A 26,427-nucleotide genomic window follows, 5' to 3' on the forward strand; every position below is an offset into this window, starting at 1 on the left:
GTTAACTGGGGATCACTATTTTTCTCATTGTTTTCAGTTCTTTCCCAACTTTATATTTACTTTAATTCAATAACAAGTGTTTTTCTAATATCAACCAGATGTTTAAAGTGGGGAAGATAATTAAAATGGCCCTTCCGAAGATAAGTGAAAATTAACTACTATAAGAAAAAAAATAATAAAAAATTAAATAACTCATTGTTCTAACAAGCCACATCTCCTCATTTATGTCTTACATATTAAGCATGCACACTTCTTAGAACATCCTACACTAAGTAAGCAAGCACTCAATCCATGTAGCTAACATACATATTCTGCTTTCAGATAGAGTGTTATTTCAGAATTTTATTAAATAACTGCTGAGATTATAAACTAACAAATATTAGCACTAACTGAATTAATCACATAAAAACTAAAAAACCAGCTTTTTAATGCTAATAATTTCTTTTACTCATTAACATTGGTTATAAAGTAAAACACAATAAGGTAATACATTAACTTCTATACCTCAAGTTAATACATAATAAAGACTAGAATGACTATATTTAAAAAGAACCTATAAATTTCAAGCATTATAAGACACACTATTCCATTCAACTTTAGGAAGCTCCTAAAACATTATAAATTTTACTCAAATTGGTATATGTATTAATAAATAATACACACACAGAGAATGCAACAGTCAAGCAAAGAGCTAACCACTTTGTTAACTAAAACACTCTCAGTGATTAATGATGAGTTTAAGAAAGTAAAATCATTTCCTGGCTTTAGCTTTTCCATATTTCAAGTGGGGAAAATATTTCATTAATAAATACATTGTGGTATATGAAAAAGTCTAAAGGGTAATTAAAAAAGAACTGAGACCAAAAATATAAAAATAAAAAATTATCATAAATCAAAACTAGAATTTATCACATGCTGACTTTTAGAAGAAAAAAGAGAACAAGGGAAATGAAGAATAAAGAAAAATTAATTTTGTACTTCTCACATCAGTTATAACTATTTTTTATCACGAACTTCTGGTTAAGATTACAGTATATAAGAATAAATGGTTAGAGCATGAGACCAAATGCAGTTACACATTTCTTTAGTCTCAAACATTTCACTAACATGTAGTCATTTTTCCTAACAACCACTGCACCTGGTAAATAAAAACGACTGAATGATTGATGTGAAGTCGTGTTTTTTTTTGCTGGACATAAGGAACCCACATATCTGAAATACAGAAATTCAATTTTAACCTCAACTGCCATAGAGACAAGGTAAGAGTTTAAACACTGACAACATGGAAGTAACGTATAATAAGGATTTACATTTTGAAGAAACACTTTAAAAAATTTTTAAATGTGTAACAGGAATTATTGTCACTCATCCTCATGTTTAATCTATTCTTAAAATACTACCTGGGGAAGATTATATAGAAAGAGTTCACTTCATTTATGGGATAGATAAGAAAATAAGGTGATTCTCAAATAATTAGGCTGAAATTCATTTGTTAGTTCATGCATAAAATTATCACAGAGTATAATTATAAAACTAATAAAATATATAAAAAACAAAGCAACAACCACCACAGTAAGTTTCTTGAAATTCCAAATTTAAAAGGTATGCATTAGGGGGTTGGCCTGGTGGCATAATGGTTAAGTCACATGCTCTGCTTCAGCAGCCCAGGGTTTGCAGGTTCAGATGCGGGGCACAGACCTATGCATCACTTATCAAGCCATGCTGTGGCAGGCGTCCCACATATAAAGTAGAGGAAGATGGGCACAGATGTTAGCTCAGGGCCAGTCTTCCTCAGCAAAAAGAGGAGGACTGGCAGCAGATGTTAGCTCAGGGCCAGTTTTGCTCAGCAAAAGGAGGAGAATCGGAGGTATATATTTGCTCAGGGCTAATCTTCCTCACCAAAAAAAATGGTTAAGTATTACATTACACTCTAAAGGTAAACAGACACCATAAAGAAAAAAAAGTTCTCACATACAAAGAAGGCACCAAGAGTCCAAGATTACCTGCAGTTCCCCAATTGAAAGTTCTTTTGGATTAGGCAGTCTTTGACTACCTTCAGATATAAACATTTTCAAATATAACACATTACAGGATTTGGAGCACTTTCTGAAGTACAAACAATTAGATTCAAAGCAGAGATAAACTACAAGTGGCACTGCAAAATTCTAATCCTTCACTCAAATTACCTAATTCAAGGAGAATATTAAAAAGATTGGGTGAGCAGAACATAATAGCTACAGAATAAAGAATAGATGGCAAAGAACTGTAAAGGCTTTGTATTATTATTAATGATTAGATTACTGAATGTGCAGTATTATGTCTCAGGAAATTTCCTAAAATAGTAAAAAAGTAATCTATTTGGACTAATAAATGTAAGGGGTCCCATAAACTGCCCAAAATTTAGATTTAACCCTTTCAAGTTAACAATGACAAATAGGGGACCCTGTCATATTTCTAACTTCAAATCAAAAGTTAGATTAAAAAATAGTAAGTTTTAAGTATTAAGATAAATGACAATAAAAGAAGACCCCACTGTGGCACTTAAGAAACTACAAATCATGTCAAAAAAAAAAAAAATCATCCCAAGGAACTGAAAAGCAACTGAAAATTTGACCAAAACAATTCAGTGCCATTTTCCTTAAATAAATGTTCGATAAATAACTTAAAAACAACAAAATATATTGATAAAAATACTTAGTGGAGGGGCCAGCCTGGTGGCACAGTGGTTAAGTGCACACGTTCCGCTTCGGCGGCCCGGGGTTTGCCAGTTGGGGTCCCGGGTGTGCACACGGCATCGCTTGTCAAGCCATGCTGTAGTAGACATCCCACATATAAAGTAGAGGAAGATGGGCATGGATGTTAGCTCAGGGTCAGTCTTCCTCAGCAAAAAGAGGAGGATTGGCAGCAGATGTTAGCTCAGGGCTAATCTTCCTCAAAGAATAAATAAATAAATAATTTTTTTAAAAAGTACTTAGAGGAGAGGAACATTAAAGGAATAAACTGTATTTCACCTATTTTAAGGTGTCCTTTTTTCCATATTTTTAACATCTGAAACTGGGACAGCCACCACTCTGGTTTTAAATCAAGTTATTGCAGAGAAAAGTTATTTTTCCCCTGCCAGTCACCTCAGGGCACTATGAATCTGAGAGAACTTTGAATTCTCACCTCGAGCTTTTTTTGGACAATACTGGCAGCATGAATCCGGACTGAAAACTTGAATCAGTACTGGCTTACAGTTCAAATTCTCAGGGAATTTTTTTTTTTTTCCTCCCTCAACTCAAGTGCCAACGTTGAGACATGGAAGTTTCTTTTCTGTCCCTTTCTGTGAGAAAGTTTATGTCCTATTTAATTTTACATAAAGGTTGTAGCCTTTCAGTGTCCCAGCTTTACAAGGGAGTTCCTTTCTCCTCATCTTGGGTGTTTTCTTTGTTCCCTCAGTGGCACATAAAATAATTGTGCATCTTAAAACCAACAGCATCTTAGAATTAATCAAATATGTAAATCAAATGAGACTGCTTCTCCCTAATATAATGATAAAAAGTAATAACAGTAATATCAAGCAAATAAAGAAAGTAAAAATGAAGTTGTAAATACCTGTCATTTGTATACACTCTCAAAAGTCTTCTATCAAAATCACTTTCATATCTAAACCTCTCGTCCATTTCTTCACTTCCTTCAGGATCTTGGTCTGGTCTATAATACTGTCTATCAAAAACACAATCCTCATTAAACCTGCGAAATCTTCTATCTGAGATGTCAGCCTTGTTGGCAAAACTTTGATGTTTTTTATTGGAAATGCCCACTTCTTCATTAGTTTTCTGAATGACTCTTCTATTCCTTAATTCAATTTCATCATCTAGTTGTCGATATCTGTCCTCCTCTAGTCGCCTTTGGTTTAGGAGCTCTTCATATGCTTCTGAAGGAGTTAAGATTTCTCTCCTAGGACCCTCTGAATTTTCCCAAGATGTGTGTATTTGTGGAGGTAAATCAGGTTTAACCTGGCTGATAGGTTTTTTATTTCTCTGACTGTTGTGCTGGTCAATTAAAAAAGAAAAAGAGAAACAAATCTTAATGAGATGCTATTTCATAAAAGGTAAGTAAACCCTCAAGTGATGCTTAGTCTATTTATCATCTCAACTCTAAGGCTTAATCACCCATAAGAAATATCTTATCTTTAAAAAAAACTTCAAGGACATATTATCCTTCAATAAAACTTAATAAACATCAAATAGACAGGCAAGAAAAATATGGATAAGTGGCTACAAAAAGAGAGGATAAAGTAAATACAAATTCCTATCCCAGGAGATATTAGGCATATTTTGGCACTTAAATTCTGCTTCAAAATATTCAAATCAGGGGGTCTGCCCAGTAGCATAGCAGTTAAGTTTGTATGCTCTGCTTCCGTGACCTGGGATTTGCCAGTTCGGATCCCGGGCACAGACATATGCACTGTTTATCAAGCCATGCTGTGGCAGGTGTCCCACACATGGCGTAGAAGAAGATGGGCACGGATAAGAGCTCAGGGCCAATCTGCCTTAGCAAAACAAGGAGGATTGGCAGTAGATGTTAGCTCAGGGTTAATCTTCCTCAAAAAGAAAAAATAAACAAATTAAATTTTTTCAACACACAGAATATGGAAGGCAGTAAATTTTTTGGCTCTTGTAACATCAATCATCCTTAAATTGGGGGAAAAAATATACAGCTAGAAATTGTCAATGTAAAAAAAAATCACTTAAAAATAAAAAATAATCACTTAAAATCAATCTCTAAAATTAAATCTCCCCCGTGAAGTTGAAGTTAAAAGATAGGGTAAGTTCTTAAATACGAGATAAAACCACTTACAAAACTAAAAATATATATTTATATATATTACGTATTTGGTTTAATTTGGCTTAATTTTTTAAATATTTACACAAAACCAAGTGAAATGTCTAACACACAAAGCTATTTTCAAGTAAGTATAAAACATTCAAACTGTGGTGTTAAAGATTTACTTTAAAAGCAAAACCTACCTCAGTACTCTTTTCTACCTGTCTGAACTTTTCAAGGGATTCTTCTTTACCCCTCAGAAATTGATTATATTCTTTGTTGCGTTCAAGTTTCAACCTTTCCTTAAAATAGAGACCAAAAGGCAATGTTAACTTTAAGTTGAGGAAAAAGTACCTTAATGTCAAATTGACTCACAAAAATCAGAGATCTTACCCAGAATCCACCTTTCTAACAATTTCAAGTTGCAACGCACAGGAGAAGCAAGAGGTCCAAGACCACCAATGCAATTCCCCACATCCTTTCTTGCCACATTAAAATACACATTACTACATGCTAAGGTCCAGATTAACAAATGAAGTATCCCCTGTGTTAGAAGAAGGGAGTTGCTTCTGTTGTGAAACATCTCCATTGTATACTCTAGTACTTACAAAGCTTAGATAACATTTTCCAAGGAGCCATGCTCCATAAATCCATAGATTCTAGGTTGGTTACCAGCAGCAATCCTGGACAATCCAGATACACTCTGCCAAAAGCATTCATAAATAAATCTCTCCCACTAGTAAATACATGAAAGTGTTTGCCAGGAGCTCTGTAAGTAGCATGTTTCCAAGAAGATTTGACAGGGTTACCTTCCTTCTTTCCTTCTCAGAGACATCTCCTGCCTCCAACCCCCCACCCCACTCTCAAAAGACCCGCTGCTAGGGGCCAGCCTGGTGGCACAGCACTTAAGCTCGCACATTCCGCTTCGGCAGCCCGGAGTTCACTGGTTCAGATCCCGGGTGTGCACGTGGCACCGCTTGACAAGCCATGCTGTGGCAGGCATCCCACATATAAAGTAAAGGAAGATGGGCACGGATGTTAGCTCAGGGCCAGCATTCCTCAGCAAAAAGACGAGGACTGGCGGCAGTTAGCTCAGGGCTAATCTTCCTCAAAAAAAAAAAAATCAAATGAAGAATCCTTAAAAAAAAAAAAAGACCTGCTGCCAAGCATTTCTTTCCCAAGGATAAAGAAGGATCCTTGTTATAGTTTAAACATAGAAAGGTAAAATTATCATGGACACTAAAATATTATAATGTAAATGTTCTCTTAAAACACAAATATATTACATTAGGAAATGTTCTTAAACCCTAATATCTCCAATGTAACTGAAACAGCACAATCTAAAAAACTATTAAAGAAACTAGGTCATCTTTTGAAACTTATTAACTGTCTACTTTGTCTTACATACTATGTCATGATCTCTCATCTAGCTTGGGAATTCTCTACAAGAGGTGTACAGTGCTTTATCGCTACCACCTCTAACAAGTACGTGCATGTACTTGCGGAGTGACAGAAATACACATTCAAATGGCCCCAGACCTCATCCTACATAAAAGCTCAGTATACTCTCACCCCCTAACTGGGTAACTGTGTCACATCATGAACTTTAAACAGCTCAGAAACCAACGCTGAAAAAACTGAATTCTGAATATCCAATTAATCACACATTAAAGAAATATATCACATTACATGGTCACAAATTAACATTCAAAAAATTTTTTTAAACAGTACAACTAGAGACTCTACAGATTTTTGAAAAAGAAATACATTCAAGTACGGCAAGTGATGTAATCTATTTGCATTTAAATCAGGACTATGTTCTTTCATGATTTTGATGCCTCATAAAACTGCTACCCACAATAATTACTCATATCCACCTACCTTGGCAGATAACCTCTCACCAATAGGAAGAGAAACTCCCAGAGTAGATGGATCTGTTTCACTCGTAGATAGAAAATTTTTCTGTATATATACACATTAAAAAAATATATTACCTAATTGCCTTCATAAAATGTTTCATAAATATGTCTTTACATTCTATATTCTAAACTATTACATTATGCAGAGCAAAAGAATGAAATGGAGATGACAGAAACTACAAATCTATAGAGATCATACCAAAAGTAATTAGAAAAAAGAGAATTTTTTTCAAATCAACAACTTCCTGAGGAGGAGAATCAGATCTTAATTTTCATTCGCAATTCATATATATCTACTGATTCCAGATGATCAAAACCATGGGAAAAAAGGAAACTCTTTTCCAATTTATATTCCTCTTCTAAGCACATATTCCTCATTCTTAATGCCTTACTGTTCTTTTGTTCTTAAGACAAATTTAAACTTCCTCACAAATATCCTTACGAATGCTGCAATAATGTTTTTTTCTGATTTTCCTGTGATTAAGTGAGTAGATATCTACTCAAGTGCCAGAAGATATATGCTGTGAACATTGATTCTTTATGTGTCCCTCCATTCTTGTTCATCAAATATTTAGTAATGCAGTGTAGTCGACAAAGCATTAGACTAGGAGTCAAAAGACCTGTGCTCTAGGACTATCCTCAACACTTAGTTGTATAACACTGAACAAGTCACTTACTCTCCCTGACTAGACTTTCTTCTTCCATAAAATGTGAATGGCATCTGTTCTGCCTACCTACCAAAGCTGGTGTAAGGATCAAGGAGGATAAAAAAATGCATCATCTCTTTGAACACTAGAACACAAACACAAGGGATTAGTAAAAAATATACACAATCCCAATAATCAAAACAGCATGGTACTGGTACAAAAACAGACACACAGATCAATGGAACAGAGTTGACAGCCCAGAAATAGAACCACGCATCTGTGGAGAGCCAATCTTTGACAAAGGAGCCAAGAACATAAAAAGGACAAAGGAAAGTCTCTTCAATAAATGATGTTGGGAAAACTGGACAGCCACATGCAAAAGAATGAAAGTAGACCATTATCTTACACCATACACAAAAATTAACTCAAAATGGATTAAAGACTTAAAGCTAAGACCTAAAACCATAAAACAGTAGAAGAAAATACAGGCAGTACACTCTTTGACACTGGTCTTAGAAGCATCTTTTCGAATACCATGTCTACTCAGGGAAGGAAAACAAAAGAAAAAATAAACAAGTGGAACTTCATCAGACTAAAGAGCTTCTGCAAGGCAAAGGAAACCAGGAACAAAATGAAAAGACAGCCCACCAAGTGGGAGAAAATATTTGGAAATCATATGTCCAACAAGGGGTTAATCTCCAAAATATATCAAGAACTCACACAACTCAACAACAAAAAAACAAACAAATCGGTCAAAAAATAGGGAGAGGATATAAACAGACATTTTTCCAAAGAAGATATACAGATGGTCAACAGGCACATGAAAAGATGTTCAACATCACTAATCGTTAGGGAAATGCAAATCAAAACTACAATGAGATATCACCTTATTATATCTGTTAGAATGGCAATAATTACCAAGACAAAAAATAACAAATGTTGGAGAGGTTGTGGAGAAAAGGGACTCCTCATACACTGCTGGTGGGAATGCAAACTGGTGCAGCCACTATGGAAAACAGTAGGGAGATTTCTCAAAAAATTAAAAATGGAAATACCATAGGACCCAGCTATCCCACTCCTGGGTATTTATCCAAAGAACTTGAAATCAACAATTCAAAGAGATTTATGCACCCCTACGTTCACTGCAGCATTATTCACAATATCCAAGACATGGAATCAATCCAAGTGCCCAGTAACAGACGAATGGATAAAGAAGATGTAATATATACAGATGATGGAATACTACTCAGCCATAAAAAAAGAAAAATCGTCCCATTAGCAACAACATGGATGGACCTTGAGGGTACTATGTTAAGCAAAATAAACTAGACAGAGAAAGACAAACACCGTATGATTTCACTCAGATGTGGAAGATGAACACATGGACAAAGAGAATAGTTCAGTGGTTATTAGAGGGGAATAGGATTGAGGGGTGGGCACAAAGGGTAAAGGGGCACATATATATGGTGACTGACAAATAATAATGTACAACTGAAATTTCACAATGTTATAAACTATTATTACATCAATAAAAATACATATATACACGATCCTCAACTTTCTGGTACTGCTACTTCATAGTCATAGAATCTGAAATAAATTACTTAACTTCTCTGCCTGTTTCTTTGTCTGAAAACAGGGATAATGTCAACCACTAGGTTATGAAGATTAAATCAATCACTACTTGTTAACCTATCTAGCTCCTTGCCTCTTATTTATTCATTAAACAAGCAATTATTGCCCATCTAATACTTTCCAGTTACATTTTTAGGTACAAGAAAAAGATAAGCATATGTTCCCTATATTCAATTTATAATTCAGTTGGGGCAACAAATACATAAACAAATAACTACAATATAATGCACTAACTTCCACAATAGAGTTATATTCAAAACATTATGGTAAGAGAGCGATTAATAAAACTAAGTGGTTAATAAGGTTTCATTAAATCTGAATTTACAAATATGTTACAAAAGCTAATTTGAAAGTTGTTTATATGGAACTCAATTTATTCGTAAAGGGAAACAATAAGACACACGACTAGATCAAGTCAGTTTAACTTCTATATACCAAAGCACACAATAATCCCGGTCATTTTGTAGGGTTTTACATGTGCACAAAAACATTCAGAATTCTAACCCTGGGAAGACAGAAATATAGCATCCTCGCTCCTTCATTGGGCAATTCCCCACTTCCAACACAGGTCGGGGATGATGTTTGAAATTTTCAATAAAATGAAAAAAATAAATAAACAATAAGGACAATACAGTGAGTTTTTCAACACGCTGAATTTTAGTCATTCACTCATTCATTCAATATTGTGTGCCTACTATGCTTGACACATCCGAGACTCAACAGTGAAGAAAAGGAAGATCCCTGCCTTCCTGGAGCTTACATTCAAACAGGGGAAACTGACAAGAAATAATAAACATAATGAAGAATAATTATATGGTATGTTAGAAGGTGACAAGTGCTGTGATTAAAAAAAATAGAACAGGCTACAGATAGTACAGGCTTCTAAGGGATGGGAGTGGCAAGAATGGAAATCTGGAGTTCCCTTTTAGACATGTTCATCATAGGATACTCATTAGATTTGTAAGTGAAAATGTCAAATAGGCAGCCAAATACAAAAGTCTGAGGTTCAGGAGAGAAGTCTGGGCTGGAAATATAAATTTACTCATTCAATTTAAAAACTATTCTTCTGAGAACATGTCCTTTCTGCGCTGTTCGATAGTAAAGTGTCTTTTATTCTAAAAATTCAAAGAAAGACGGTACTTGTTTGTTTTAATGGCTCTTCTTGGCAAAATCTAAAGATTTCATTTTTGTAAATTAAATATCGACATAATCTAAAAGTCTGGAAACCACCAAAAACCCAGAAAAAAATGGGACTTGGAAACTGTACATCTTCCAGGTGTCATAAAGGCAATTTCTTCTTATGTCACCACCAATCTTTCTTAAAACATTATACCCATGAAGTAATGGAAAATCCACAAGTGAATATAGTAGATGCCAGAGGAAAACCCCACCCAATAAAGAGTGGTGGGGGAGGAGTGAGGATAATGAGATGCAAGGTCAGGGAGGCAGAATGGCACATGAAACACTTCACGTGCCATGCTAAGGAATTTGAATTTTTATCCTGAAGGCAGTGAGGAGACACTGAAGTATTTAAATCGGTAACGGACAGAATCATTCTGGAAAGTATCACAGAGAATGGACTGAGAATTAATAGAAGGAGATCTGTTAAAAAGCTGTAGCAGTAATTTAAGACAGTAAGATAAGAGTCTCTAACAAGCAGAACTGTCCTAAAACACATGTATCCAGCGGCTCACAAGCTGCACCACACCTACCACACATACCAAGTTAAAAATCTACTGCCTTCTAATCTGACCCCATTCTATATCATTATTTCCTACTACTCTCAAAAAGAATCTACTCTAATTCAGTCAGGCTGGTGAACCTAATATGCCTCATTCATACAAAGTTAAAGTCTATCCTCCAACTCCTTCTTCATTCTATGTTCTCCACCTGAAAAGCTTCTTCTCCTCAATTTACCCTCTAGAATATCCAAAAGCTACCTATCCTACATCTTACATTGCCTTGAGGCCTTCCCTGCTCATTATATCCTTCTTGTTTGAGTTACCACTTTCTGAATTGTACAAATGTTATCTCTACAACTAGATTCTAAGCCCCTTGAAGACAGGGTTCATACCTGATTCATCTTCAAAATAAGTGTTTAAAAGTGTTGATTGAATGATGAATGGATGCGTGAAATTCTTTTTAAAAACAGTTTGTAAAACTCTAAAACTGTTTCCCTTTGTTTTCCAATATAAATTTACAAATGCAATCCACAGGTTTGGGTTAAAAAATATCAAGTAATCCAAATTCTGACAATACATAGTTCAAAAACATCTTAGAATATCTTAAATATTCTATTATTTTATTAATCTTAATGTGATTAGCACAATCATAGTTATTTCAAAGAAGAAAAATAGTCATGCTGAAAACAAATGGACTTAAAATATCTACAGAACACTTTCTAAAAGATGCATAAGAAAGCAACAAAAACAAATGCAAAGCAGGAATCAAAAAGAATGCTTGATTTTAATGGAAAATTATAAATGTACAGACTCATCTTCCTAAAAGCAAGGATACAAAATGGTACCATTCAAAAGTCTCAAAATCACAGATGAAGCTATTTCTCTTATCGGTTTGAGGACAGCAGTATCATAAATGCAAACAATTGCAAGCTACTAGATCTTAAAAAAATATTAAAGGAGAACATTTTGCAAGCAACCCTACCTTTCTTTTTGCTTGTGCAATACCCTAAAGTCAAGGAAACAAACCGTTGATAAAATGTATTCAAAGTCCTTGCTCCCCATGTGCAAATCAGAATAAATGAGACCATTTATAAATTTGGAACAAACATTATAAAGTAGTAAAAAACTAAAGAATATCTTGGGATGACTAGAAACATCACGATTGTTTAAAATAACTTTATAACCTAAAAAGTAAATTGCATTTTAAAACTTATAATAAATCTTTAGTTTAGCTATTATATAACTTAATGAAATATACTTAAAACAGAGTTCTGCTAAGTAAATAGATTAAATCATAAAGCAAAGACTTTGATGGTTAAATAAATATGTTAAATGAAGTTTTATAAGCTTAGCTCATAGGAAAATAATTGGCAACTAGACCTCCACCTGTCATTTTAACACATGGTTGAGGGGAGTAGAGGACCAGAAAATCATAATTGGGCTATTCTAAACCATGATAACTTTACAGAAAACATGCATAACCAGAATTTACAATCTCACTTAAAACTAAAACCTACTGCCCTACTCCAAAGGTCAAGAGTCTGTGTTATTTCATGGCACCAGTTCTAGCACCAGTTTTCTCTCTATCAATGTCATGTTACATAACTTTCACTATTATACCCCATTGCTAGATACCACTGAAAACCTAAAAATTAACAGACATGACTAAAATCTTAGAAAAACAAATTTAGGAGATGAACTCTGAAGCATAAGACCCAACCAACTAATAGAACTCATTACCTGAGTAAGATAGCGTCTGTAATCTTGCCGCAATTCTTCTTTTAGTTTATGTTTCTTTCGTTCATAGTCTTCTCCAAGTGGTAAACTTAATCCATAATCAATTCCTAGAAAGAAAACAACTTAAGTAATGTAGCTCATTTTCAAACCAATCTCAATTTCAATACAATCTCCTGTCACAAAGCACAGTAGGAAGAAACACAGTCATACTGATCCTGAGACTGGGATCAGGATAATAAATTTTTTATTTAAAATGTTTCAATAGCAATACATCCACATAATGGAAAATATCCCTCCTACCCAGAAACCCCAGCCACCCAGTGTTCCTGCTCAGAACAATCAACATTACTGTTCCTTGTGTCTCCTTCCAAAGACTTATATATCTATAAACAGACACTTTTACATTATCCTGTGTGTGTGTGTGTGTGTGTGTATTATATTTACTTCTTCCCCCTTTAGATAAATGGTTCTGCATTGTTTGGCATCTTGCTTTTACAAGGACAGCAAAATTAAAGCAAAGCAAACTGAGTACCTTTAATTCTTATCTTAATTCTATGGAAACTTCTATACAGATAAATGCCTACAACCATTTTAATGTCTGTTTTCAGTCTGTGAAAATTAATAATGTGATTTTTATAACATGAGAATATGAGAATATCCTTGTTATAACATGTTTGAGAAAAAATTATTACGGCCATGTGTAGCTCAGGCTGAAATTTCCAAAAACTTTTAAAGTTAAGCCACCAATTCTGCTTTCATATAAATGGCCATTAATTTCTATTACAGGAAAATGTACAGAATATAAAATTTACCATTTTAATCATTTTTAAGTGTACAATTCAGTGACATTAAGGACATTCAAAATGTTGTGCAACCATCACCACTATCCATTTCCAGAATTCTTCCATCATCCCAAAGAGAAATTCTGTAAAAGAATGTTAATTTTTTAAGAAAAACTTCAATTCTGAGTAGTGTTTTCTAACAGAGTTCAAACATCAAATAACATTTCCGGGTGATGACAACAGTGATGGCTGCACAACTTGCAAATACATTAAAAACCACAGAATTGTATAAATTAACTGGATAAATTTTATGGTATGTAAATTATATCTTGATAAAGCTGTTAAAATAAATTATATACGTTTCCCTTTTTTTTTTTTTTTAAAGATTGGCACCTGAGCTAACATCTGTTGCCAATCTTCTTTTTCTTCTTCTTCTCCCCAAAGCCCACCTGGTACATACTTGTATATTCTAGTTGAGAGTGCCTCTGGTTGTGCTACATGGGACACCACCTCAACATGGCCTGATGACCAGCACCATGTCCGTGCACAGGATCCTAACCAGTAAAACCCTGGGCAGCCAAAGTGGAGCATGCGAACTTAACCACTCGGCCATGGGGCCAGCCCTCAAATATTTTTAGTGGTAAAATACTACATCTAGAAGCAGAGATATCAGATGAGTATTGAGATTTCTGAAACCCTTCTCCCCTTAGTCCTATTACGTAACACTTTAGCATAAAAAATTACCATTTCTATGGAAAGATACTCCATGCACATGGATTGGAAGAATAAATATACTTAAAATGTCCATACTACCTAAAGCAATCTACAGATTCAATGCCATCCCAATCAGAATCCCAATGACATTCTTCATGGAAATAGAACAAAGAATCCTAAAATTTATATGGGACAACAAAAGACCCCATATAGCTAAAGCAATCTGGAAAAAAAAAAAACAAAGCTGGAGGCATCACAACCCCTGAATTCAAAATATACTACAAAGCTATAGTAATCAAAACAGCATGGTACTAGTACAAAAAGGGGCAAAGAGATCAATGGAACAGAATTTAAAGCCCAGGAATAAAACCACACCTCTACCGACAGCTAATCTTCAATACAGGAGTGAAGAACACACAACGGAGAAAGGAAAGTCTCTTCAATAAATGGTGTTGAGAAAACTGGACAGCCACATGCAAAAGAATGAAAGTAGACCATTATCTTACACCATACACAAAAATTAACTCAAAATGGATTAAAGACTTAAAGCTAAGACCTAAAACCATAAAACAGTAGAAGAAAATACAGGCAGTACACTCTTTGACACTGGTCTTAGAAGCATCTTTTCGAATACCGTGTCTACTCAGGGAAGGAAAACAAAAGAAAAAATAAACAAGTGGAACTTCATCAGACTAAAGAGCTTCTGCAAGGCAAAGGAAACCAGGATCAAAACGAAAAGACAGCTCACCAATTGGGAGAAAATATTTGGAAATCATATATCCAACAAGGGGTTAATCTCCAAAATATATAAAGAACTCAAACAATTTAACAACAAAAAAACAAACAAGTCGGTCAAAAAATGGGGAGAGGAGGGGCTGGCCCAGTGGCCGAGTGGTTGAGTTCGCGCGCTCTGCTGCAGGCAGCCCAGTGTTTCGTTGGTTCGAATCCTGGGCGCGGACATGGCACTGCTCATCAAACCACGCTGAGGCGGCGTCCCACATGCCACAACTAGAAGGACCCACAACGAAGAATATATGACTATGTACTGGGGGGCTTTGGGGAGAAAAAGGAAAAAATAAAATCTTAAAAAAAAAAAAAAAGAAAAAATGGGGAGAGGACATGAATAGACATTTTTCCAAAGAAGATATACAGATAGCCAAGAGACACATGAAAATATGTTCAACATCACCAATCATCAGGGAAATGCAAATCAAAACTACACTGAGATATCACCTCACATCCATTAGAATGGCTATAATAGCCAAGACAAAAAATAACAAAGTTGGAGAGGATTTGGAGAAAAGGGACTCCTGATACACTGCTGGTGGGAATGCAAACTGGTGCAGCCACTATGGAAAACAGTAGGGAGATTTCTCAAAAAATTAAAAATAGAAACCAAAGAGACTTATACACCCATATATTCACTGCAGCATTATTCACAATAGCCAAGATGTGGAAACAATCCAAGCACCCATCAACTGATGATTGGATAAAGAAGATGTGGGGTGTGTGTATACACACACACACACACACACACACACACACAATGAGATACTATTCAGCCATAAAAAAGACAAAATCTTGCCATTGGCAACAACACAGATGGACCTTGAGGGTATTACATTAACTGAAAAACCCAGACAGAGAAAGACAAACACCATATGATTTCACTCATATGTGGAAGATGAACAAACACATGGACAAAAAGAACAGTTTAGTGGTTACCAGGGGGAAGGAGGTTGGAGGGTGGGCACAAGGGGTGAAGGGGTTCATTTATATGGTGACTGACAAACAATAATGTACAACTGAAATTTCACAATGTTATAAACTATTGTGACCTCAACAAAAAAAATTTTTAATTACCATTTCCAAACAAAATAAAAATTTTCCTTAGAGTGAGCTATAAGGAATATCAATAAAATAATTGACTGCAGTTTATAAAATGACAAGGACATCACCATTTTTGAGCCTTATTCCTCACAATTCAGCTAAATGATGGGAACTTATCATGAATATATCAGATCACTGCTCTATACCATCACTGAAATATTTCAGGGGCAAAAACACCAAAGTAGTATAAATATAAATGGATGTCTATTGGTTTTTATGTAATACTAAATTCTACTTTCTACCATAAACACTATGGAATTCTCTTGGATAAACACTTCTGGCCTACTTAACTCCTATTGATAGACGATATAACAGAGGATTCCTTAGGAACACCTCTCACTCATGCTCCCAAGTCTCTTCCAAAAGAATCCAGAGCATTCCATATGCTTGGAATTTTAAATCATCCTAGAAAGGCATTCTTTCCTCACAAAGGAATCTAAACCTATTTTTAAAGATACATAATTTAAGCGTAAAAAGAGACACAGTTTTGATTCTCACATTCAGAATGGAATATCATATACAAAACTAAATTATTAAATCCATGACGGTAAGGTCCATGCTTTATGCAATTTTAACGTCTGGCAAAAAAGTTGTATCTAAGAAATGTTCACTGAATAAACATGTGAATCAATATATGAATGAATACCTGAGTAAGAGGAAAAAATAAGAGAAAGAGAGGGGAAAAAACCACTATTGTTAGCATTTCATTTCTGCTTTTAGCAGTCTGATTGCATAGACAGAGGAAGCATAATAACTAGTAACCAAAGTTATGTATCTCTAGTTACACAGGGTCACAATGGACCCTCTATTGTGTCAAGGAGAAAAAGAAGACAATGCTACAAGGATGATGCCTCCCAACACACTTGGTTTCCCCACTCAGGGAACAAGTAATTTACAGCTTTCTGAAAAGTCATGCGTTTAAGGTGGCCTTTACTATTGTTTTCCTTTTCTTTTCTTTTCTTTTTTAAAGATTGGCCCTGAGCTAACATCTGTTGTCAATCTTCTTTTTATTTTTTCTTCTTCTCCTCAAAGCCCCCAAGTACATAGTTGTATATATTCTAGTTGTACGTCCTTCTAGTTCTCTTATGTGGGACAGCTCCTCAGCATGGCTTGATGAATAGTGCTAAGTACACAGTGAGGATCCGAACCAGCGAAACCCTGGGCCGCTGAAGCAGAGCGCGGGAACATAACAACTCCTCCACAGGGCTGGCCCTACTACTGTTTTTCAATTCTGCTTGGTAGATATATATGAAAGGACAAAGAAAAATGTGATTCATTTCATTTAAAAATTATTGTCCATACTAAGTTCAATTTTATTTATCGAGTATTTGCTTTTTATTATTGATTCAAATAGTATTTGTAATAATTGTCTTAAAAGACAAATAAGAATACATAATACCTTCTGAATTATTTAAAATTAATTAATTTAAGGTTTAGTCAACAAAAAATACTAACTTCTGAATTCTTATTTTAGTCATCCAGTACCAACATTGAATGGCATTAGAGGTAATCACAGAAGTAAAATTAAGAACTGTATGGAATAATTTAAATATTGATTATTTTAAATAATAATTTTTAAGAATATTTTGTATAATATTTTAAACTATGCATTAACAATGGCATCTCAATTGACTTAATGAGCTAAGAAATATGGTAAGACTTACTTATTCAGAGTTGTTGTCTTCTGATGGTTCTAGTGGCAAGTAAAGCATTAGTGTCATCTTAGGGTCATTTGAAGTGATGTCACTTCACCAAGTACAACATCAGTGACTCTAACATAGTTAACATTATAGCCCAGAACTACATCAATTGGAAGTATTTGGTTTCTATAGTGGTTGTGGGTTAAATAAAATATTTAAGTATATAATCTTTTTTTTTTTTAAAGATTTTATTTTTTCCTTTTTCTCCCCAACGCCCCCTGGTACATAGTTGTGTATTCTTCGTTGTGGGTTCTTCTACTTGTGGCACGTGGGACGCTGCCTCAGCATGGTCTGATGAGCAGTGCCATGTCCGCGCCCAGGATTCGAACCAACGAAACACTGGGCCGCTTGCAGCGGAGCGCGCGGACTTAACCACTCGGCCACGGGGCCAGCCCCTAAGTATATAATCTTTTCAAAATTAATTTATCTTCTAACATAGCACACTCATAATAAATATTTTATAAAACAAATTACCATGGAACACTTACTTTCTTCTTTTCATTATTATATTACCATAAGAAGCCACTATGTAAAAATAATCAAAGGATAAATTATAGGAAATAATAATAGGCCTTTCCACAAGTGGGTGACTTATCAAGAGATGTCACTACTTTGAGAAGAATACTGTACTCAAACTTCAGCTATAAAGGTATTATTTCAAAGGACTCATTTGGCTTGTACAAACTGAACAAAACAGGCAGAATGTCTGGGATTTAGTTTGTAATAAGAGAAACCTAAGATGACATATACTAAAAGGAATGTTAATTAAAAGTACAACTAAAAATTAGTAAAAATATCAACTTCCTTTTGTCTATTTTCCAAAGTCTTTAGATTGACTGTAATTTTTTAGCAGTCTAAACTCTAGAGCTTCTCCACAATGCTAATTTCTGCTGTTGCTTCCTTTCTGATAGCATTTTTAAATCACAATGTAATCTTTTTCTTATAATTTTTCTTTTCCAAATTTCCATGAGCATAATTGTATTTCAAATGAATTTTTTAAATCATATCAAATGATTTCTAGCAACAAGAGTAAAATCTCTCACTTTGGTAATCTATAATCTTTTTGCTTACAAATTTCCAAAATGACTTTGGAGCATGAAAGACAAAATAAATCTAGTGTGTTTTGGAGCCTGAAATGCTGATCAATGACAGATCACCTAGAAATGGTGGATTAAAAACAGCTAGGAAGTACAGACACTGAAGACAGATTCCTGGAGTACCAAAAGTTTAGAAATGAGGAAGTTGAAAAGGAATCAGAAAAAAAGACTGAAAAGGAATGTGTTGGGAGTCCTCAGCCACCCCCCCCCCGTTTGGTAATTCACTAGAAGGATGCAGAAGTCATTATACGCACAATTATGGTTTATTACAGTGAAAGGATATAAAGCAAAATTAGCTAAGGGAAAAGACACACGGGGCAAAGTCCAGAGGAAACCAGGTGATAACTTCCAAGAGGTCTTTCCAGTGGAATCACACAGGACATGCTTAACACCTTAAATGAGCTAAGAATCTAGCACAGCATCGGGCACATAGTAAGCACTCAACATAGGTTAATTGGTAGTAGTAGCAGCAACAGTAACAGCAGCATTAGCAGTAGCAGTCGAAAGAATAGCACAGTGGGCTTTAATATGATTTTTATTGACCTTTCAAACGTTAGGATCCTCCTTAATTTCAATTATCTTCATGGTTTCTCTTGTCATACGTATAAGGTACCAGCAAATATAAGTTTTCTGGCAAATCTCAAAAAACCTACTCATTTTGGGGCTGGCCCCGTGGCCGAGTGGTTAAGTTCGCGCACTCCACTGCAGGCGGCCCAGTGTTTCGTTGGTTCGAATCCTGGGCACGGACATGGCACTGCTCATCAGACCACGCTGAGGCAGCATCCCACATGCCACAACTAGAAGGACCCACAACGAAGAACATACAACTATTTACCTGGGGGCTTTGGGGAGAAAAAGGAAAAAAATAATAAAATCTTTAAAAAAAAAAAAACCTACTCATTTTGAGCACTTTCAATTGTGGAAAGCAAAGCAAACTTTCTCCCATAAGCCCAATTTTTTTAAATTGGGGAATAACATACAGACAGCAGACAGCACAATCTTACACACACTGCTCGATGAATTTGTACATGTGTATGCACTCTTGTAACCACAACCCAGATTTCCAGCATCTCAGAAGGTACACTTATGCCCCTTCCCCATCAATACCCTCTCTCAGAGTTTACAAGGAGATTTCCATCAATGTAGATTGTGTTGGATCTGTTCTTGAACTTCAAATAAAAAGAATCACAGTTTGTACTCTTTAACATCTCACTTCTTTCACTCAATATTACATCTGTGAGATGTAGTTATACACAGCAGTGGTTATTTTTTTCATATATTTTTCCATTGTATGACTACATCACAATTTTTTTAATCCATTCTACTATTGATAAGACATCTCAGCAGTTTCGTTCTGTTTGGGGGGAGGGGTGCTATTATGAACAAAGCTCTACTGACATTCTTACACATGTCTTTCGGGGAACACAAACGTATTTCTCTTGGCTATACTCCTAGGAGTGGAATTGTTGAGTCACAGGATGAGGTCACAGGGTTTAGGAGACACTGCCAGTTTTTCAAAGTTTTACCATAATACATTCCCACCAGCAATGAATGAGTCCGGGTGATCCACATCCTTGCCCACTCTTGGTATTCTAAGTCCGTTAAATATCAGACATTATATTTGTGTGCAGTGGTGTCTCATGTAGTTTCCATCTGCCTTTTCCTAATGACGACTGGTACTAAGCACTTTTTCAAAAGCATTTGGATTTCCTCTTTGGTGAAATGCCTATCCAAGTCTTTTGCCCATTTTTAAAATTGGGTTGTCTTTTTCCTACTGATTTGTAGATGTTATATACATGTGCACAGATATACACATATACATATGGCTGCCTTTTTGCATTATGTCTTTTGATGAACAGTTCTTAATTTTAATGAAATCCATTTAATCAAACTTCTCTTTTGTCAGTTCTTCTCATGTCCTGTTTAAGAAATCTTCATTTACCCCCAAAGCCTCAAAAACATTCTCCTATGTTTTCTCTAAGAGCTTTCTAGTGTTAGGTTTTACATTTAAGTTAATGATTTTTCTTGAGTTAATACTGTATGTAATGTGAGGTTCTGGTTAAGTTGGGGTTTTTTTGGTATAGATTTTTTGTCTAACTGATCCAGCATCATCTATTGGAAAGACCATCCTTTTCCCCACCAAGCTTCAGAGGCACCTATGTTATAAATCAGATGTCTGTATATAACTGGGTTTGTTTCTATGCTTTCTATTCTCTTCCAGTGGTCTACTTGTCATACCAAAACTAAACTGTCTTAATTACCAGAATTTTAGACTAAGTCTTTATATATAACACTTTAAGTTCTCCAACTTTGTTCCTTTTCTTGAAGACTGTCGTGGCTATCCAGGTTCTTTTTCTTGCCTTATAAATCTGCTTATCAAGAAGTCTCCGGGTGGTGCACTGAACCTAGAGATACTGAGGAAAGCTGACATCTTAATGATATTGAATCTTATAACGCATGAAAATGGTCTCTCTCTCCATTTATTTAGGTGTCTTTAAATGATCTCAGTAAAGTTTTGTACAGGTCTTGCTCATATTTTGTTAGAATGATATTTCCAATGTGACTATAATGATTTTTTTTCAGTCTCTCTTTCCAATAGTTTGTTGCTAGTATTTAGAAATACAGTTGTTTTGTATAGCCTTGTATCTGGTTACCATGCAAAACTGACTACTAATTCTAATAGTCTGTAGATTCTTTTGAATTTTCTACTTAAACAATCATATAATCTGTGAATAATGACACTTCTTACTTCTTCCTTTACCAACTTTATATCTTTTTTATTGCCTTATTGCACTGATTAGTCCTTCTAGTACAATGCTAAACAACAACAAAAGTAGTGATAGAAGATAACCTTGTGTTGTTCTCGAACTCAAGGAAAAAGCAATCAGTGTTTTTTACCATTAAATACGATGTTAGATGTACAGTTTTTTGTAGCCACATTTTATCAGATTAAGGAAACGGCCTTCTATTCCTAGATTGCTGAGAATTTTTATCTTGATGGCACTGAATCTTATCAAATGTTTTTTCTAGATATTTTGATAGTCATATGACTTTTCCCTTCATTAATATGATGAATTACACTAAATGACTTTTAAATATTAAATGAATCTTGCATTCTTAGAATAAATCCCAATTGGTCATGGTACTGCAGGAGCTTAAAGATTACCATGCAAGCTGAAACCATGCAGCAATCTTAAAAATCAATGGGAAAATTATGACTGTTCTGTAAACTTCATGAACTTTTGTCAAAACATTAAAAACTCCCTATCAGTTATAAACATACAGAGAAATTTAAAAATAGAAAACTAATAATTATTTAGTACAATGAAATTTAAAACATTAGAACACTGAGACTTAAAACATTTTATTTCTTTGTAAAACACCTATCAAGAGTAATCTGAACACTGCTTGACTTCTTGTCATATAGCTTACAGTATGTCACAAGCATCTTTTCTATGCTTTAGCAACCCTGGTAATGTTGGGAGATTTCTACTCCATGAACACAGAATGTCTCTTCATTTATTCAAACATTCTTTAATTTCTCTCAGCCACATTTTGTGGTTTTCTGCATATAAGTCTTGTACTTTTTGTTAAATTTAATCAAGTATTTTACTCTGTTGCTATTATGAATGGAATTGTTTACTTAACATCATTTTCAGACTATTCATTGCTAATATATAGAAATACAATTAATTTTTGTATATTGATCTTCATATCTTGTGAACTTGCTGAACTCATTTATTCTAATGGTTTTTTTGTGGATTCCTTAGGATTTTTTACCAACAGAATCATTTCATGTGCAACGAAGGAGTTTTACTACTTTCCAACTCTGATCCTTTTTATTTATTCCCTCATTGCCCTGGCTAGAACCTTCGGTACAATGTTGAACAGAAGTGGTAAGAACAGACATCCTTATCTTGCTCCTGCTCTTAGGAGGAAAGTATACAGTCGTAACCATTACATATAATGTTGGCTTTAGGTTTTTCCTAGATGTCCTTCTTCAGGATTAAAACATTTCTTCTAATCCTAATCGGTTGACAGTTTTTATCTTGAATGGGTGTTGTCAAATTTTGATTTTGTCAAATGCTTTTTCTGCATCTATTGAGATTATCAAGTACTTTTTTACCTTAACTCTATTCATCTGGTAAGTGTATTACATTAATTTTGAGATGTTAAAACTAAACCAGCATTCCTGTGATAAATCTCACTTGGCCAGATTGTTGTTAGATTCAATTTGCCCATATTTTGTGAAGGATTTCTGCATCTATATTCATGAGGGATACTGGTCTGTAGTTTTCTTGTGAAAACTTCACCTGATTTTGATATCAAGATAATACTAATCTCACAAAATGTGTTGAGAAGTGTACCTTTCTCTTTCTTTTGTTAAGTTTATGAAGGAATAGTATTATTTCTTCCTTAAATGTTTGGTAGAATTCATCAATGAAGCCATCCAGACCTGAGCTTTTCTTTGTGAAAGATTTTTAATGAAGAATTAGATTTCTTTACATGTTATATAGGTCTAGTCAAATTGTCTATTTCTTCTTGAAGCAGTTTCAGTAATTTGGGTCTTCCTAGAAATCTGTCCATTTTGTCTAAGGTGTCAAACTTGTTGGCACAACGCCACACAATATTAGATACATAAGTCAGCAAACACTAAAAATTTATTAGTGTTAATCAGCTACATGAAATTCTACTTGCATTTGATTTTTAATATCATTTCTACCCCACTTATAAAGAAATTCAAAAAAAGAAAAGATTTCCCCTTTGAAAAAAAGAACAATGGACATATTTTTGAGTTAAAAATATATCAAAATACTCAAGATTTTGGTATTCAATATCTGCTTTATAACAGACTAAAGGAATGTACTTATGTAAGAAATAGAACATTTTTTGCATGAAGAATAGAATTTTATTAAAACGTAACAAAAAAAATAGAAAAGATTTCGGTAGTGACTGTGATGGTTAAATTTTATGTGTCAAGTTGGCTGGGCCACAGTCCTCAGATATTTGGTCAAATATTATGGATGTTTCTAAGAGGATGTTTTTTGGATATTAACATTTAAGTCAATGAATTCTGATAAAGCAGACTGCCCTTCATAACGTGGGAGGGACTCCTCCACCTCTGTTGACAGAACCAAGACTGACCTCCCCCAGACAATAAGGAATTCTGCCAGTTGACAATCTTCAGACTTGAAATGCAACATCAGCTCTTCCCTGCTGTACCAGCTTTCCAGCCTATCCTGCAGATTTTGGACTTGCAAGCACCCATAATCACGTGAACCAAATCCTTAAAATAAATAAATCTCTCTCCCTCTCTCTATATATGTATGTACGGACATATGTATGTATATATACCACTGGTTCCGTTTCTCTGGAGAACCATAACAAATACAGTGACTTTCTTTTTAATTGCTAGATTTGAATTAAGATTTTTCTAAATTTAGCATCTTTTTCTTCTCACCAAATTAAAAACGAGATTGTGCTTGAAAATGAATAATTTAAAACGATTTTCTGGGGCCGGCCCGGTGGCGCAGGGGTTAAGTACACACGTTCCGCTTCAGCGGCCTGGGGTTCACCAGTTCAGATTGCGGATGCACACATGGCACCGCTTGGGCAAACCATGCTGTGGCAGGCGTCCCATATATAAAGTAGAGGAAGATGGGCACGGATGTTAGCTCAGGGCTGATCCTCCTCAAAAAAACAAAAACAATTTCTAATTCCTACAATTTTATTAAATAACTTATTGAAAATATTAATCAATTTCTTTTTACTGCGAATTTAGTTTTTCAAAATATATTTCAAAATTGCCACATTTAAAAGCCAACTTCTTTTTCCAAGAGGCATACAGACTCAGTGAATCCTCTTTAAGATTTACAGAGCACCACCCATATGCCAGGTACTTTGCTAGCCCTTGGGAAGATAAAGAGATATAAGTCCCTGCCCAAAGGAACAGCATCTAGACAATAAACAAGCAAGCAAATAATTTCAATGTAACATAGTAAGTGCTATTTGATACCTTCCAAAACCTACTACAATACTGCAAATACCAATCAGTTTGATATACAATAAATTTTCCTTTCACCCACGGATAAGGGCTGGTTTTTAACAGTTTTATGCCAGGTCTAGGTTGCTTTTTTTTTTTTTTAGGAAGATTAGTCCTCAGCTAACATCTGCTGCCAATCCTCCTCTTTTTGCTCAGGAAGACTGGCCCTGAGCTAACATCCATACCCATCTTTCTCTACTTTATATGTGGGAGGACTACCACAGGATGGCTTGCCAAACGGTGCCATGTCAGCACCTGGGATCCAAACTGGTGAACCCCAGGCCACGGAAGCAGAAAGTGTGTACTTAACCACTGGGCCACTGGGCCAGCACCCTAGGCTGCTTTTTTTTTTTAACTCAAATTTTACATTCTTTTTTGAAATAAAACAGGCTCTTCATTGTTTATAACATTATTTCTGAGTTGCAAAAATTCTCTCTCCGTTTCCCCTGTGTTACCATGTTTTCCTCCTGTATTCCCCCATTCAGTTTTGGCTGCCATAATCAGACAGCCATAAAGGGTGAGGATATTTTCCTTCTCACATCTGTGGTGGAAACCTTAGCAGCAGACAGTAACTGCTCAACAGATGAAGTAGATTGTTTCTTAATCTCAAGAGGTCATGATGACAGAGAACATCTTAATCTCAAATTCATGTGCCTGATGCACAGTATATATAGGTCACTGAGACATCAGTGCTTAGAGATGGAGAAAGGTTTATTCAAATTGGCCAAAACAGAAGGCAGGAGGATATGTTCTCTCACAATCACCTTAACAAGAGAAAAAAAGAGCTAAGGGGTTGGCAGGGGAGTTTCAGTGAAACAAAGGGATAATCCATGTTTCTTTCACTCCAGATAAGCCCTTGGGCAATCTGACTTCTGGGTGTCAACAGCAGAAGGTGGCTGGTTATCTGGTGATTGTAACTTCCTTGAAGGCATTCTCTTTCTTCTATAAAAGAAGCTCATAAATTCTTGTGACCTCTGAGTCACCCTTCAGGTTAAAGAAGAAAACAGCAAATTGACAAGATCAACTTCTTTTCATGTATGTCTGTGTTGGGAACAAGCTTGAAAGGTCTTAACAAATATTTACAGTAACCCTCAGATACCCAGCTTCATTGGTGATGTTCTTGTACTATAAATCACCAAAGTAGTATCCTCAAATGCAAAACACGATCTACCCTACCATATACAAAGAAGAGAAAGGGAGAAGGATATAAACGTGTGCACAGTCCAGTCATGAAATGATATATAAGAAACTGCTTAACAAAAGAAACTGGAGGAGAAGGTTGGGAGGGTGTAAGATAACAAATAAATATAGATAGACAGATAGACAGACAGACAGATCAATTGATTGATCAATCTCTGCCTCCAGTTCCTGGCACAGAGTTCCTGAAATGCTTGCAATTTTCTAAGTGCCAAGAACATAAGGAGCATCTCTTGTTTGAATATTTGTCTTTGACCCTGTTCCTGTCGCAGGGCTCCTAAAACCCTTGTAAATTCCTAAGTGATAAGAGCACTAGAGCACTAGGAGCATCTTTTGCTCTATTTAAGTGACTGAGTGGGCTCTTAGTTGAGGGCTGGTCACCAGGAAGACCAAGCCATGATTATAAGCTTGGACTTTTCAGCCCCGCCTCCCATTCTCTTGAGAAGGGAGAAGGCTTGAAAATGGAGTTTATGATCAATCATATCAACGTGATGAAGCCTCACTAAACCCAAAAGTACAAAGAGCTTCTGGTTAGCGAACACATGGAGGAGCTGGGAGAGTGGCTCGCCTGGAGA

General features: G+C 35.2%; 1 protein-coding gene across 19 annotated transcripts in view; it reads right to left on the bottom strand.

Moving 5' to 3' along the window:
- CSPP1 (centrosome and spindle pole associated protein 1) overlaps positions 1-26,427 on the bottom strand; it is a 151,096-nt gene that overhangs the window by 97,619 nt on the left and 27,050 nt on the right. For 11 of the 19 annotated variants that reach the window (XR_011493170.1, XM_070481155.1, XM_070481159.1 and 8 more), the window contains exons 4-8: positions 12,433-12,536; positions 11,675-11,698; positions 6,691-6,771; positions 5,013-5,111; positions 3,595-4,034 (exon numbers count right to left, since the gene is read on the bottom strand). Coding sequence is in view for 18 of the 19 variants with exons in the window: in XM_070481155.1 (XP_070337256.1) it covers positions 3,595-4,034; positions 5,013-5,111; positions 6,691-6,771; positions 11,675-11,698; positions 12,433-12,536 (748 nt within the window). In the remaining variant the exon portion in view is untranslated. The remainder of the gene's footprint in view (positions 1-3,594; positions 4,035-5,012; positions 5,112-6,690; positions 6,772-11,674; positions 11,699-12,432; positions 12,537-26,427) is intronic. The other 8 variants (XM_070481162.1, XM_070481161.1, XM_070481157.1 and 5 more) reach the window with 1 other exon arrangement.

This window comes from Equus asinus, chromosome 12, assembly GCF_041296235.1.
Source record: "Equus asinus isolate D_3611 breed Donkey chromosome 12, EquAss-T2T_v2, whole genome shotgun sequence".
NCBI classification, from domain to species: domain Eukaryota; kingdom Metazoa; phylum Chordata; class Mammalia; order Perissodactyla; family Equidae; genus Equus; species Equus asinus.